The sequence below is a fragment of the Aedes aegypti genome, chromosome 2, assembly GCF_002204515.2.
Source record: "Aedes aegypti strain LVP_AGWG chromosome 2, AaegL5.0 Primary Assembly, whole genome shotgun sequence".
In the NCBI taxonomy this organism is placed as follows: domain Eukaryota; kingdom Metazoa; phylum Arthropoda; class Insecta; order Diptera; family Culicidae; genus Aedes; species Aedes aegypti.
The window spans coordinates 327100206-327117148 of record NC_035108.1 but is presented as its reverse complement, the minus strand read 5'-3'; the positions used below and the strand labels follow the sequence as shown (position 1 = coordinate 327117148).

Genomic DNA, 16943 nt, shown 5'->3' with positions numbered 1-16943 from the left:
TTTTTTAAACTTTTATTCTTCTTCTCCTTTTACCGTACTATCCATCCTAAAACATTCATTATCTCTACCCAGTTACTTGTGTGCAAGTCAGCTTTTGCTTTTGCTTCTGCAAACCTTGAGCGTCTGTACTCCATGTTAGGAGCGGCTCACAACAGCGTCTGTTCCCCATGTCAGGGGCGGCTGATCATCGTCCGAGTGCCAGAGAAGGACTCTAAGCTAAACTGCGCACTATGGTCCTCCGAACATTCAGGGGGAATGATCCTCCGGAAATCTAGGGGGTTGGTGTCAGGCTCTGCAAGCCAACCGTAAAAACACATCAGCACAGGAACGTCAACGAGAAAATACGGACCGGAACAATCGGCAAAGACCACAGTGACGGAAATGGACTAACGATTGGAAACTCAGTACGTGGAACTGCAAATCTCTCAACTTCATCGGAAGCACTCGCATACTCTCCGATGTACTGAAGATCCGCGGTTTCGACATCGTAGCGCTGCAGGAGGTGTGCTGGACAGGTTCGATGGTGCGAACATTTAGAGGTAATCATACCATCTACCAGAGCTGCGGCAACACACGTGAGCTGGGAACAGCTTTTATAGTGATGGGTGATATGCAAAGGCGCGTGATCGGGTGATGGCCGATCAACGAAAGAATGTGCAAGTTGAGGCTGAAAGGCCGATTCTTCAACTTCAGCATCATAAACGTGCATATCCCTCACTCCGGAAGCACTGATGATGACAAGGACGCATTTTACGCGCAGCTCGAACGCGAGTACGACCGCTGCTCAAGCCACGACGTCAAGATTATCATAGGAGATTTGAACGCTCAGGTTGGCCAGGAGGAGGAGTTCAGACCGACGATTGGAAAGTTCAGCGCCCACCAGCTGACGAACGAGAACGGCCTACGACTGATAGAATTTGCCGCCTCCAAGAAAATGAACATTCGTAGCACCTATTTCCAGCACAGCCTCCCGTATCGGTACACCTGGAGATCACCTCAGCAGACAGAATCGCAAATCGATGGACGGCACTTCTCCGACATAACCGACGTCAGAAACTATCGTGGCGCTAACATTGACTCCGCCCACTACCTGGTGATGGTGAAACTGCGCCCAAAACTATCCGTCATCAACGATGTACGGTACCGACGCCCACCTCGGTACAATCTAGCGCGACTGAAACAACCTGATGTAGCAAATGCGTAAGCGCAGCATCTTGAGGCAGCGTTGCCGGATGAGGGCGAGCTCGATAGAGCCCCTCTTGAGGACTGCTGGAGGACAGTCAAAGCAGCCATTAACGACGCTGCCGAAAGCATTGTCGGATATGTGGAACGGAGCTCAAGAAATAATTGGTTCGACGAGGAGTGCCAGGAGGTTTTAGAGGAGAAGAATGCAGCGCAGGCTGCAATGCTGCAGCATGGTACGCGACAAAACGTGGAAAGATACAGACTGAAGTGGAAACAGAAAACCGGGACATAAAGCGCCGCCTGGAAGAGGTGGAATGCCAAGAGATGGAGTTGCTGTACCGTTCTCATGAAACGCGTAAGTTCTATCAGAAGCTCAACACATCCCGCAAAGGCTTCGTGCCGCGAGCTGAAATGTGCCGGGATAAGGATGGGAGCATCTTGACGGACGGACGCGAGGTGATCGAAAGGTGGAAGCAGCACTACGATAAACACCTGGAAACCAACCACGATGGGGGGAAGTTAAGGATGCCATTCAACAGCTCAAGAACAACAAGGCCGCTGGCAAGGATGGTATCGGAGCCGAACTCATCAAGATGGGCCCGGACAGATTGGCCGCTTGTCTGCATCGGCTGATAGTCAAAATCTAGGAAACGGAACAGCTACCGGATGAGTAAAAGCAAGGCGTTATATGCCCTATCTACAAAAAGGGCGACAAACTGGAGTGTGAAAATTATCGTGCAATCACTATCCTAAACGCCGCCTACAAAGTGCTATCCCAGATTCTCTTCCATCGTCTATCACCTATGGCAAACGAGTTCGTTGGAAGTTATCAAGCAGGTATCATCGACAGCCGCTCGACAACGGACCAGATATTTTCAGTGCGGCAAATCCTCCAGAAATGCCGTGAATACCAGGTTCCTACGAACCATTTGTTCATCGATTTCAAGGCGGCAAATGAAAGTACTGACGATGTAGAACTATGGAAGATCATGGACGAGAACAGCTTTCCCGGGAAGCTCACAAGATTGATTAGATCAACGATGGACGGTGTGCAAAACTGCGTGAAGATCTCGGGCGATCACGCCAGTTCATTCGAGTCTCGGCGGGGACTACGACAGGGCGACGGACTTTCGTGCCTGTTGTTCAATATTGCGCTTGAAGGTGTCATGCGGAGAACCGGACTTAACAGTCGAGGCACGATTTTCACGAGATCCGGACAATTTGTTTGCTTCGCGAACGACATGGATATTATTGGGAGAAAATTTGAAACGGTGGCAGATTTGTTCACCCGCCTTAAACGCGAAACAACAAGAGTCGGACTAATGGGCCGACAAGGCCCGCCTTGGAAGCAGTGTCACGATAGACGGGGATACCTTCGAGGTGGTGGACGAGTTCGTCTACCTTGGATCCTTGCTGACGGCTGACCACAATGCACACTGGTCCAGGAAGCTAATTTAGGCGGACATGAGGTTTTCGTCAAGATTTATTGATTTTAGAGCCATAGTTACTTCTGAGAATATGTTCAGAATTTTCAGTACTACAAAATGTACGGATCAAAAAATTTTTTACGGTGATCGCAAGAGTGACGTATACGCCAACTTTTTTTATTTTAACGAATCGTAAGTTGGTATGTTCAGCAAAGTTGTAGCAAATGATCATAGAAACAACTTTGCCGAACAAACTTTTTCTCGATTTTGCTCAAAAGCCAAGATAATTGAGTATTTTTAATAAAAAATCGTTTTTTGCTCTTAAGTGTTTTATTTTTTGGTTTTATCGGCCTACTATGTTCTATAAAGTTTTTATACTCATCATTTGCTACAACTTTGCTGAACATACCAAAGTTGTATTTCTTATGGTTTATATGTTATTTGAGTTTTTCATCTTAAAATTAGCTATTTTGTATGCCTTGTGTCTCAACTATGAGCACCTCAAAAAAATATATCTTTCCACCAAATGATTTTGCAGTCTTTCAATTACCTGTGAGCAAAATTTGGAGAAGATGATATTTTTCTATCTTGTTTAAAATCAATTTTACTAGTAGACGATTTGAGATAAATCCATATTTATTGAATATTCATACATGTTCAACTCACAAAAGTCATGGCTACCTAAGCATATCAAACCAAATGTAACACGTGTATTTATATAGAAATATAAAGTACATCGTTTTTCAGTTGTTTTCGATTAACTTGGAAGCTTCTGCAAGAAATTCAACGTCTTTTCCTCTACTAGTATTCAATCTATTCCTAAGCAAGATCACCGGGTTGGAAGTCAACATAAGCCGTATAAAATACATATACAAAATTTACAGTCCGATCGAATTCTATAGCATGATTTCCCCAGAATCTTCTGATGGATTTATTCCGCATTTTTATGCTTCTTCGGCGGCATGCCGGACAACATCACTCCTTGCGAAAGTAGTTTTTGCACCGTTGGAGAGAGTACGTACCAATCGTAGAACTGGCGATACTAACAGTGCGTTTCTGACAAAAACTGTTCAAATGCCTCCTCGTTAATCTTCCGATTAAAGTTGACTACTTTTAAAATTATTGAGATCCGTAAAAAAAAGTTATTACAAGTGCGGAAACGATAACAAAAGTGCGCAATTTAATCAAATCGGGTACGTGTTTTCGGGGGGCTTATTCTTCGTAAATCGAAGAATAAGTGCTCTGAAGACACCAGCAGGATTCAATACAATTCCTCACTTTTATTCACACTTTCGCACTTATGAGGCCGCACTTCACTTTGCAGTCCAGTAGTGAAAGAAATACACAATATCTCTTTCCCGAAAAAAGCGGCGTGCCGTGTTACGACGATTTGAGTTCCTACCAGCTGGAAGAGGTTCGTACAGTCTCAGCTCCAAACTTCCTTTGAGGGCTTTTCGTGGCGATCCTTTAGAATGCTGTTACATTTACTGATACGTCTACAACTATTGCACGGAAGTGGTGTTGTCCGGCATGCCGCATTACCAAAGAAAACCATGAAACGTGGAATCCATCAGAAGATGCTGGGAAAACCATGCCACAGAACTCAATCGGACTGTAAATTTTGTATATGTATTTTATACGGCTTATGTTGACTTCCAACCCGGTGATCTTGCTTAAGAATAGATTAAATACTGGTAGAGGAAAAGACGTTGAATTTCTTGCAGAAGCTTCCAAATTAATCGAAAACAACTGAAAAACGATGTACTTTATATTACTATATAAATACACGTGTTACATTTGGTTTGATATGCTTAGGTAGCCATGACTTTTGTGAGTTGAACATGTATGAATATTCAATAAATATGGATTTATCTCAAATCGTCTACTAGTAAAATTGATTTTAAACGAGATAGAAAAATATCATCTTCTCCAAATTTTGCTCACAGGTACTTGAAAGACTGCAAAATCATTTGGTGGAAAGATATATTTTTTGAGGTGCTCATAGTTGAAACACAAGGCATACAAAATAGCTAATTTTAAGATGAAAAACTCAAATAACATGTAAACCATAAGAAATACAACTTTGGTATGTTCAGCAAAGTTGTAGCAAATGATGAGTATAAAAACTTTGTAGAACATAGTAGGCCGATAAAACCAAAAAATAAAACACTTAAGAGCAAAAAACGAGTTTTTATTAAAAATACTTAATTATCTCGGCTTTTAAGCAAAACTGAGAAAAAGTTTGTTCGGCAAAGTTGTTTCTCTGATCATTTGCTACAATTTTGCTGAACATACCAACTTACGATTCGTTAAAATAAAAAAAGTTGGCGTGTACGTCCCTCTTGCGATCACCGTAAATTTTTTTTTGATCCGTACATTTTGTAGTACTTAAAATTCTGAACATATTCTCAGAAGTAACTATGGCTCTAAAATCAATAAATCTTGACGAAAACCTCATGTCCGCCTAAATCAGCTTCCTGGACCAGTGTGCAATGTTAGTCGGGAAATACGAAGGCGCATCATCAGCGGAAGTCGGGCCTACTATAGCCTCAACAAGAAGCTGCGATCAAAAGAGATTCACCCCCGCACCAAATGCACGATGTACAATACGCTCATAAGACCGGTAGTTCTCTATGGGCATGAGGTGTGGACTATGCTCGAGGAGCACTTGCAAGCTCTTGGGGTTTTCGAACGCCGAGTGCTTAGGACGATCTTCGGCGGCGTGCAGGAGAACGGCGTGTGGCGGCGAAGCCAGCATCGTGAAGGTAGCTAAAGCTGGAAGGATACGCTGGGCAGGGCATGTTGCAAGAATGCCGGACAACAACCCTGTAAAGATGATGTTCGCTACGAATACGGTCGGAACAAGAAGGGGTAGGGCGCAGCGAGCTAGGTGGATTGACCAGGTGCTGCAAGATCCGGCGAGTGTAAGCCGCAGCCGAGGATGGAGGGAGGCAGCTGCGAATCGAGTTGTATGGCGTGGAATTGTTGACGCGGTTTTATTGTAATATCAGTGTTAGACCAATAAATGTAATCTGTTCAATATACATACAAACTTGATGAACATAGCACTTATTCTTTGAAATACACGTGAAGGGTTTTCATGGTTTTTTTAGCGAGGCATGATTTTTGCATGACCCCTAAAATGTTCTGACTAGTGTGAAGAATGATTGATGATATTTTTTTTTTTTCTATCTTTATTAACGAGATTTTTAACCCTGGGCTAGTTCATCTCGGGACCAACGGCATTACTTCCCTTCCGAAGGAAGTCGTCACTGAAATTTTTAGTGACTATCTCGGGGATGGGATTCGATCCCAGGTCCTCGGCGTGAGAGGCGTGTGTTCTAACCACTACACCAGGTCCGTCCCCCTATTGATGATATTTATATATAGTGAAAATATAGGAAACTGTAAGAATTATTGCAATAAACTTCTTCAACCGTTAGTAAACAAATGAAGCAATTCCCTATGGTATTTCTGTATGAATCAATTAGAGGTTTCTTAAATATAAGTATCTAAGACCTGGTAGGTACGATCAAAACGATTTTTTTGGAGAATTGTTGAAGTAATTACAGGTGTTTTTTTAATTCTTATTCTGCTTGTTTTGAATCCTGATGTCAAATTGTACAGGCTCCAGAGAAACATTAAAGGCTATAACGGGTTCAAAAGGCTCTTCAAGAATTTCGCACCAGATTCCACGAGGAAAAGCTTCAGGAATGATCAGAATGATTTCATTTAAAATACTTTCAAGGTTTCTTAAAAAGATCGCTTCAAAATGTCTTATAGATATTTCTACTAATTGTTTAAGAATTTCTACCAGTTTTTCAAAGAATGCTTAGAAGAATCTCTTCACTAACAGAGAGCGAGTAAAGGCGCCTAAGCCTAGGCTTTAGAGTCCGAATACAAGGAAGGAATTTCTTTTAACCTATCCTAAGAGAAAATACATTCGGACCCATTGCTTTAACAAATGTGCTTTAAGCAAATTCCCATTTCCTAAAAAATAAACGATTGGCGCGGTTGTCCCTGTTTCTTCTGCCACCAAATTCGAAAAATCTCGTCAATCATGTTATTCACGAGTGAGTAATCTGATTGCCGTCAATTTTTGAATTATCTTCAACTCCATTAGTCCATTTTAATTTCTTTTAAATGTTTGTGTCATATCACTGATGATAAGTTGCAAATATTAATACTGACAAGAAAATAGCAGTAGAAACGCTGATATTTCGAGGATGCTTTTCATTATTGGCTGTGCAAGCACTAGAAAAGAATAGAATAGAATAGAATGCGTAGAAGAATTTCCCACGAGGAAATCCACAAAGGTTTATCACAGTTTTTGAGAAAATAGCTTAAGGTTTTCTTCCAAGAAGCCCTGCAAGAATTCCTCTCCCAAGTAACAATTTCGATGCTTTTTGATCTTAGATGTTATTTATGGATTGATTGATTGATTTGACTTTATTAACGAGATTTTTAGCCCTGGGCTAGTTCATCTCGGGACCAACGGCTTTACTTCCCTTCCGAAGGAAGTCGTCACTATAACTTTTTACGTCATAAGTGACTATGTCGGGGATGGGATTCGATCCCAGGTCCTCGGCGTGAGAGGCGAGTGTTCTAACCACTACACCATGGAGGTTTTATTAGAGATGCATTAAATCCTGATAGAATTTATACAGCATTGAAAAGTGCTAAACGGTCTTTTCAGCAAAAACCACTTTAAAATGCTCTGTAGATACCTATAAGTGCTTCCGTCAAAACTTATTTGTCCGCCAAACTTGTTGATAATAAATTGTATTTTGAAGGAGCTGTGTAGTGTCTATTAAAACCTATACTTAAAACCTCATCATATTTGTCTTTCAAAAACATCGATAAAACTGACAAGACTGCACTAAGTCATGTTAAAACCTTCTTAAATCTCAACTGTCTGATGTTATCGGAATGCAGTCTGCGTGTGATTACCAATATAATTATGTCGAAAATGATAATTCTTTACATGGAATATGATTGCCGTCAGTATAAGAGCACATTGAAGCCTCCTGTGTTTTGCCTGTGTTGGTAGCAAAGCTCAAAGCTTTGAGCCAACCCTTTTCCAGTAGAGAAGCTAGGCAAAATATTGGACGCTTCGATGCTTACTGACTTTAAAATTGCTTGCTCAATTTTCACCACCTAATTAAATTTCAATCTTGTCGCTCCCTTGCGACGCCTATGCACCTATTCGTTTCCATCATTTGCTTCTATAGACTCCCTTTACCTTTGAGTCACATGACCGATACAGCCATAGAACAAAAATAATTTAAAACAATCACGGTCGAAACCTTCTCCTATGCAAAATTGGTCTTATTTTTATTTTATTATTCACGTATGAATACAAAATTTTGTTAATCGCGTCAAATATGGTGCTTTCACGGTACGTGTGCGTTCGTTAAAAAAGGAATGTTTTACAAACCTTTATTTTAGGGACCCCCAAATTCTAGCTACGCCACTGCCGGAGACTCGTTCAGTAATTCTTCGAAAAGTTTATCCAGAAAGGTTTCAGCCCTCCCGGAATTCATTGAAAAAAAAATCCAGACTGGTCCTCAAAGAATGTAATCAGAATATTTCGACAGGAAGTTTTCCAAAAATTCCTCCAGCGATTTGGAGGAACTCATGATGCAAATCCTGAAAGAATCCATTCTTGAAGGAAACACTATGGGTAAACGGAAGAACTACCTACTGCAAATAGCCGTACGAACTCATCGAAGAATCCTTGTAGAATTTCTTGGAATAATACCTGAACAATTTTCTTCAAACCTCGAAAATAACATTTGTGAATTGATCAAAAAAAAAAATCTGTGGGAATATTTGAAAAACATCCTAGAAAAACAACTAGAGAACTTGGTTAGAATAAAGAGTCCCCAAGAGAATTTTCAGAATAGTCCATGCGCTTTTAACATTTTTTGATTCCGGGGCTCCTAGTGTTAATGATCATTGTAAAATCCAGTCGGCGGAACGGAATGGCCACAGATTGAAGGCCACCGTCAGCACTCACCTGCCGGAGAAGAAGGGCCAATGTAAAATCCAGTCGGCGGAACGGAATGGCCACAGATTGAAGGCCACCGTCAGCACTCACCTGCCGGAGAAGAAGGGCCAATGTAAAATCCAGTCGGCGGAACGGAATGGCCACAGATTGAAGGCCACCGTCAGCACTCACCTGCCGGAGAAGAAGGGCCAAGGTAAAATCCAGTCGGCGGAACGGAATGGCCACAGATTGAAGGCCACCGTCAGCACTCACCTGCCGGAGAAGAAGGGCCAAGGTAAAATCCAGTCGGCGGAACGGAATGGCCACAGATTGAAGGCCACCGTCAGCACTCACCTGCCGGAGAAGAAGGGCCAAGGTAAAATCCAGTCGGCGGAACGGAATGGCCACAGATTGAAGGCCACCGTCAGCACTCACCTGCCGGAGAAGAAGGGCCAAGGTAAAATCCAGTCGGCGGAACGGAATGGCCACAGATTGAAGGCCACCGTCAGCACTCACCTGCTACAGCTGCTACAAATACTATTTGTAGGATTTTACCAGACAAACTCGAATGAAATGATTCAAAGTAATTTTAACTAATTTTATTTTACATTTAGGATTAGAACTAATTTAACATTAAGTTTTCTAATTTTAACTAGTTTGATAAGTTTTTCTTCTCGCACGTCTTGATCGCTTGAATTTTTCGTTCAGTCTAATTTTTTTCAGCCGCAGCTTACTTAGATTTGTTATCCGGTTGCTATGGCGCCAACGATTTCCGAGCAACATAATTAGTTGCTACCATTGTTGGCAACATTCTCCGAGCCCGGAAACGAGATGTTCGCTTGTAGCAATACAATTTTGCTAACAGGTCTTGTGAACGATGATTTTGAAGTCTTCACGGACACCGTTCTAATTTTTCCATCTGGACCTTTGTAAATCTTCTCGACAACTCCTTTCGGCCAGCATCCTCGATGTAAATTCTCATCTACTATCATTACAAAATCACCAACATGATATTCGTGGTAGTTTCTGTTATCAGGCCACTTGCGGCTTCTTATCAGTTCTGGACGGTAAGACGATAACCATTTACGCCAGAAACGATCAGCGTAAATTTGAGCATTTTTGTAGGCTGCTCGGCAATCTAGGTCCCTCTCGTCGAAGTCATGGTCAAATTGTATTGAATTGTTTCTCCCCAAAAGTAGCATATTTGGAGTCAACGGTTCAGCGTCTAATGGATCACTCGAAATGTGCGTCAACGGCCTATTGTTGACAGTATTCATTACTTCACATAATGTAGTACGCAGCACCAAATCTGTCGGGTGTCTGTCTTGAAGCATTGCACGTAGAGCATTTTTTACAGAGCGCACTAACCGCTCCCAACACCCTCCAAAGTGCGGAGCACCGGGTGGGATGAATTTCCACTGTACACCTCTAATACTCATCGAATCCTCGATTTGCGGTTGATCTAATGTTTTTACTAGCCTTTTTAGTTCTTGATCTGCGCCAGTAAAATTTGTCCCATTGTCTGTCATAATGCACTGCGGTAACCCACGGATTGACATAAAGCAACGGATGGCCATAATGCAGCTATTTGTGTCCAGCGAAGGTACTACTTCAAGATGTATAGCTCTAGAAGTCAGACACGTGAAAAGAACCACCCATCTTTTTTTCTAAGCGACGTCCAACCTTAACAACCAACGGTCCAAAATAATCTATTCCGGTATTGGTGAACGGGAATGCAAACGGTGTTGTTCGCTCCGGAGGAAGATTACCCATTTGCGGAACGGTCGGAAGAGAGCGAAGCTCTCGACACTTTATGCAGGATGCAGTGTACTTCTTCACCTGTGAACGGATCTTCAGAATGCGATGACGCTCCTTGATGTTATTGACGATCGTTTCAAGTCCTTGGTGAGCGTTAACGATATGGTACATGCGGATCAGTAGCATCGAAAATGGATGATTATCGGGGAGAATAACGGGGTTGTTAACATCAAACGGCTTACCCAGACAACCAGAAATCGCATGAAAGTTCACGTTAAAACTCGTTTATTCATACTAATTACATCAAACTCGCAAAGCACCGTGGATAAACTCGTCAATTTGATGAGTTTCCTCGCATAATACACTTTTTTTCTGAGTTAATTTCTACATTTTGTTTCGTCCCGTACACTTGTACAAAGTAAGTCGAATCAATTCGTAGCAGCTGTCAAATCAACATTTGTTATCATAAGTTAAGTCGCGTAAGATAACAGGTTAGTTCGGGAGAATATTTATACACTCGCATTGTATGTTATTAATCATCACATAATATATGCACGCATATCGCCTCCACTTTTGTACGTAGAAGGTCTTTTCGCGACATCTCATAAGTGAAATTTTGCACGTACAAAGCCTCCAGGTGATTTCGTTATGCGTATATTTTGGTTGTCTGGGTACTATTGTCTTGCACACGTCCTCGCATACGGACTATTCCGTTGTGGATAAACGGCGAATAGGTTTTCAAGCGACTACTGTTCTTAACATACCCGGTCTGCTTTAAGCTACGCAATTCATCTCCAAACACCTCCGACTGTACTTTCCTATACCATGCATTTCTTGCGTCAGTCATGTCGTGCACAGTGATGAATAAACGTTTTGGCTTTTCATTTTTTGGTAATGCTAATATCTTTTTCATCCTCAGGTAATACGCTGTCGACCTAATAAGTCGATTGAAATCGGAGAATCGCTCGATATCGGGTAAATCAATAGGGTACTCCTCAGATACAGTGCAGCACAACGAATCAGCGGTGGCATCGACAGTCAGTTCGGAGTGAAAATTTACCAACTCGACAGGCGTCAATTCAAGCGGCCCGTCGATGGGCCAACGGGTGCTGACATGGAGCAGAAAATCCGGACCTTTCATCCACTCTTGCATATTACTAAATTTGCTCGACTTTGTTCCAAGATCGGCAACGTTCAACTGCGATGGTACCCAATGCCACAAATCAACGCTGTGACCGTTCTCCTTGATCTTCATAATGCGAGATCCGACATACGCCGTAAGCTTCTGACTCGTCTTCAACCAACTTAGGCAAATTTTGGAGTCAGTCCAGAAGAACAATTTCGTCACCTCTATTTTCATCTCGTCTTGAAGCGTCTTCATCATCTGACTAGCAAGCACACAACCTTGAAGTTCCAGACGTGACACAGTTGAAGACTTCAGGGGAGCGACCCTTGACTTAGCATAAACCAAGGCAACATGTGACGTACCCTTATGCCGATGAACCATATAAATTACACAAGCGAAAGCCTTGTCACTCGCGTCACAAAAGGCATGGAACTCAGCATCAGCGAACGACGGAATCTCCGGAAAATAGTATCTCGGCAATCGAACTTCTTTCAGCCTAGCAGTTTCATTTAACCACTCTACCCATCTCGGAACCAAACCATCTGGAATCTCGTCATCCCAGCCGGATTGCAATCGCCACAGTTCTTGAAAAATGATCTTCAGGTGTATGGTGATGGGACTCAGGAAACCTAGTGGATCAAATATGCCCATCATGAACTTCAAGAGTTGTCGTTTTGTAGGCACACTTTCACCGGTTCGGAACTTTTCAATCATTTTCGGAAACTCCAAGGAAAACACCAATTCGTCGGTCCGAAGGTCCCAGTCGATACCAAGCACACGGGTTCTGCTTCCGACTCGATCAGCAACCAATGCAGGATCGAGAGAATCCAAAAAAACTTCAGAGTTCGATGAAAACTTGACTAATTGAAATCCGCCATGATCATGGGTCTCGACCACACGCTGTACCAGTTCGATGGCCTCTTCATCGGTGTCCGCACAATCAAAATAGTCATCAACGTAATGTTGATCTATCACGGCGCGTTCCACACCAGGATACTCCTCTTCCATTTCCTTCGCGTTGAAATTCTTGATGAATTGTGCCATAGAGGGAGATGACACAGCACCGAAGATCATCACCATCATGATGTACACACTAGGAGGTTCAGAGCGATCCATGCCACGAAAAAAGAATCGTTGAGAGTCCTGGTCCATTCTACGGATGAGGATTTGGTGGAACATCTCTTTGATGTCCGCCACAAAGCCAATCTTCTTCTTCCTAGCACGCATCAGGATCGCAATCAAGGCAGGTACGAGGTCAGGACCTTTCAACAACAAATCATTGAGAGAAAAACCATGCGATTTGGCCTTAGCATCCATGACCAAGCGAAATTTACCAGCGCTCTCCACGCTGAAGTGGGGCAAGTACCATGTGTGGCAGCGTCCATTTATTATGTAACGCTAAAATTGGAAAATTTTGACCCCCTCCCCCCCCCTCCGTAACGCTTTTTGTATGAAAAATTTTAAATTTTTGTATGAGCCGTAACGCTTGAGCCTACTCCCCCCCTCCCCCTAGAGCGTTACGTAATTTATGGATGCCGCCTGTTCGGTGTTTCAGTGAGTTCATCAGGCTCCAGTTTCCGTGCATATCCTTTATTGATGTAATCTTGAATTTTGCTGCAATACTTCTCGGCGAAATCGGGGTCAGAATCCATCTTCTTCTCGATAATCTGTAGTCGCCTTAACGCTTGAGGCTTACTGTCCGGGAACGAAAAATTGTTGTACTTGTAGATTTGTCCTACTTCGAAGCGCTCTCCCCTTCGTGTGATGGTACGGTTCATAATATCGATGGCACGTTGATCCTCGTCAGACATTTTTGGAGACTGTCCGGTGATTCCAAAATCTTCTACCTTGTAAATCCGTTTCACCAGATCCGTCAGCTCGACGTCGTCATCTTCAGCACATAATAAAGCGTGATTGTCGAATGATGCAGTATCGCTTGGTTCGATCAAGCCATGAACCGTCCAACCCAGGTGGCAGCGAGTTAGTTGTAGACCATGCAGTGAATATTGAATTGTTTTCAGTGGTACAATCAAACCTGCGTTGTTCGAGCCTATCAGCATACAGGGACGAGCACCTTGCACAGCAGCTAGCTTGTCTTCATCAAGCATTGGGTACAGCTGCCTCACCTTCTAGATGTCGAAATTCATTGGTGGTAGGTCGAGATTTTGCACAGAACGAATGTAATTTGCTCTGTACCATTTTGCTTGAACTGCAGGACCAGAGATATCGAATGAGAGCATCATCGAATCTTCTTCCTTATGTGATATACCGTTCGTCCAACGATAATTCACAGACGACGTTGGCCCTTGAAGTCCAATCTTCGCAGCAACGGTAGCGTCCATCATCGACAAAGATGAACCTTCATCAAATAGCGCGAAGACTTCTTCGATGCAATTTGGACCTTTGATCCTCACCTTTCCAACACGAAGTAATGTGTTCGCGTTTTTACCATTCACGTTGCACACATTCGGCATACTAGGCGGGAAGCTTCTAGGTGACTCATCGCTGTGTACCAATTCGTGATGATTTTTACCACAAACTGAACACTTCTTTGAAGATTTACAGTTTCTTCTGGCGTGATCCGATTTCAAGCAAATGTAGCACACTTTGCACGATCGGGCGGTGGTTCTACGTTGAGCTACAGAAAGTCCCCGAAATTGCTCGCATTTGTCCAAACTGAAGTGGGAACCTACCGAACACAGTGGACACTTCTTCGGTGTTTCCTCATCCCGGCTGTTCACATTGAATACAACCGGTTTTGGCTTCGCTAGGTAGTTCACTTTCCTGGGACCGAACGATGGATTCAAACTGGCCAACTGATTGTCCATCTCATCCTCCAACCAACGAGCGAAAGTGTTGAAATCCACCACGGTATCTTCCTTCATCAATGCTGCCTTATGGCGAATCCACATTTGCTTACTGAAACCAGGCAGTTTTTCAGCAAGGGTTGAAATGAGTTCGGGGTTGAGCAGATAATTATCCGCCTTGGCGTTCTGCATCGCGACCATGGTACCTACTACAGCATTGTAGAAAGTCCTAAACGATTCGATGTTGCCTTCCTTGACGCTCTCTAAATTTCGCAGTGCTTCCAATCGATTGACCACAACCCATTCAGTGCGTCCAAAGTTCGATTTCAGCATCCTCATGATCTGAGCGACGTTGTCAGGGGAAGACAACAGTGATTCCACAGTTTTGCGTGCCTTACCTTGTAACGCTTTATTCAGTCGCCTGTTAGACGGAATTCCTCAGTGGACGTTTTGAATTCAGTTTCGAAAATCATCCACTCCATGATGTCACCAGAAAACGACGGCAAGTCCTTGACGTTTCTTCCTTGCAGTGCCTTGAATGCTTCGTACAGGATTGCATTCACGCCAGGTTCGGGAACAGGTACATCATTCGCTGCAGGCTCGCGAGACGATGGGCGAATTATGCGATTTGACTCCAGATTGTTCGTGTTGCTTGCTTCCACGGTTTTTGACTCGGTGAGCCATTTGGTGACACGTCGAGATACACTGGTGTACTCACTCGAGCTGCTACCTTTGCTGCTGCAGACACTCGAGCCGTAACTTGAACCAGTCTTAAGTTCTTCCTTCTTAAGTTCACGCTTTCGCTTGAGGAACTCTGCTTTTCTTTCTTCCGTCTTCAACGCCAGGTCTTGTTCTATCTGGAGCGCAGCTAATCGTTTCTCAGCCAGAATTTTGTCTCGTTCGATAGACGCCTTCAGTTCATCCTCCTCGATCTGCTCTTCCAACAAAAGAGCCTTCAGTTGGCTGTCAGCTTCGCTGATACGAGAAGATAGGCTTTCTTTGAACGCCTTTCAGAGTGGGCAGCACCCTTCGAGATGCGAGAACCAGAAACAGGATCGTTCTCCGCGTCACTTCCGATCGGGGCTGAGACATGTTCTGCAGTTCGCTGGATTGATTTGTTCTGCTGCTGTTCATTTACAGGAGTACGAAACATGGTTGGTTGATGTGGAAGTTGAACAAAGTAATTTTCTAGTCGCTTTGGTACTATGCCTCTAGTTTCTCTTCTAGAGCGGCGCAACTGTTGTGCCATATAAACTGGCGTTTGGTATTCGAAGGACCAATGTAAAATCCAGTCGGCGGAACGGAATGGCCACAGATTGAAGGCCACCGTCAGCACTCACCTGCCGGAGAAGAAGGGCCAATGTAAAATCCAGTCGGCGGAACGGAATGGCCACAGATTGAAGGCCACCGTCAGCACTCACCTGCCGGAGAAGAAGGGCCAAGGTAAAATCCAGTCGGCGGAACGGAATGGCCACAGATTGAAGGCCACCGTCAGCACTCACCTGCCGGAGAAGAAGGGCCAAGGTAAAATCCAGTCGGCGGAACGGAATGGCCACAGATTGAAGGCCACCGTCAGCACTCACCTGCCGGAGAAGAAGGGCCAAGGTAAAATCCAGTCGGCGGAACGGAATGGCCACAGATTGAAGGCCACCGTCAGCACTCACCTGCTACAGCTGCTACAAATACTATTTGTAGGATTTTACCAGACAAACTCGAATGAAATGCTTCAAAGTAATTTTAACTAATTTTATTTTACATTGTAGTGTAACATAGAGATTTTTGGCCTATCCTAAATATCCGGTAATACATACCCGAATGTTGTATACTCGAAGCGGTCCTCTCGACAGCTCTGTCGTATAACTCTCCGTCCATTAGCTCGGTAACACGATTAATCAGATCACTTTACGCGGATCGTATCCCTAAACCCTCTCCCTCTAGAACTGAGCCCCACAGTTGGTGCAGCGACGATTCTTCATGGCCAGACAGCACAGTATTCCGACTGGGAAGAAGAAAATCGCGCAACAGATTCCGCAACAAGTGTAATCATCCTCCAGCATGCCAATCCGACAAGCTGGACATCCACCAACCACAATGATTTCCTGGGGAATCACCACATGCGTGGTGGTGGTAGCGGCAATACCAGAACCTCCAGGACCTCCACTCGGTCCACTTGGCGGCACTACAATCGGAAGGGGAACCTTTGCCGCCGAAGAATCCATCGAACCGTAGTTTGGCATCGGTTGGGCCGGTACATTTGGATACGGACTCGGGTAGTAAGCTTGCTGTGGATAAGGAGCCGATGGAGCCACCGTGATCACGGCCGCTGAATCTACCGAAAAAAAAGAAAATTGTATGACTTTCGAGCGCTCAATGACGAAGTGTCCACCAGAACAAAAGTGGAGGGATGAGTCATGCCCAGTATGAGCAATGCCAACAAAATGAAAGCAATTTTCCTATCGTACCTTGTCCCATTTGTTGGGTATTTTCGGCCATCACCTCTGCGTAGGTCGGCGGGAGATTCGAACTGGCCATGATGGGCTTGTTTCTGGGGTTTATTCCGTAGAATTTATGAATAAATCGGAAATTTTATGCAAAAGATTTCGAAAACACAGCTGATGACGGATGGAGAACCAAAACAAATAGCTACAGTG

The 16943-nt window shown here is 43.8% G+C and overlaps 1 protein-coding gene across 1 annotated transcript; it reads right to left on the bottom strand.

Annotated features, from left to right (window-relative positions):
- Nucleotides 1-16027: 16027 nt before the first annotated feature.
- LOC5579391 (brain protein I3) lies at nucleotides 16028-16943 on the bottom strand. Its single transcript, XM_001647645.2, has 2 exons — nucleotides 16755-16943; nucleotides 16028-16621 (listed from the first exon to the last, which is right to left on the bottom strand). Exons 1-2 carry the CDS (start codon nucleotides 16822-16824, stop codon nucleotides 16227-16229), a joined length of 465 nt encoding a protein of 154 aa, XP_001647695.2. The 5' UTR covers nucleotides 16825-16943; the 3' UTR covers nucleotides 16028-16226.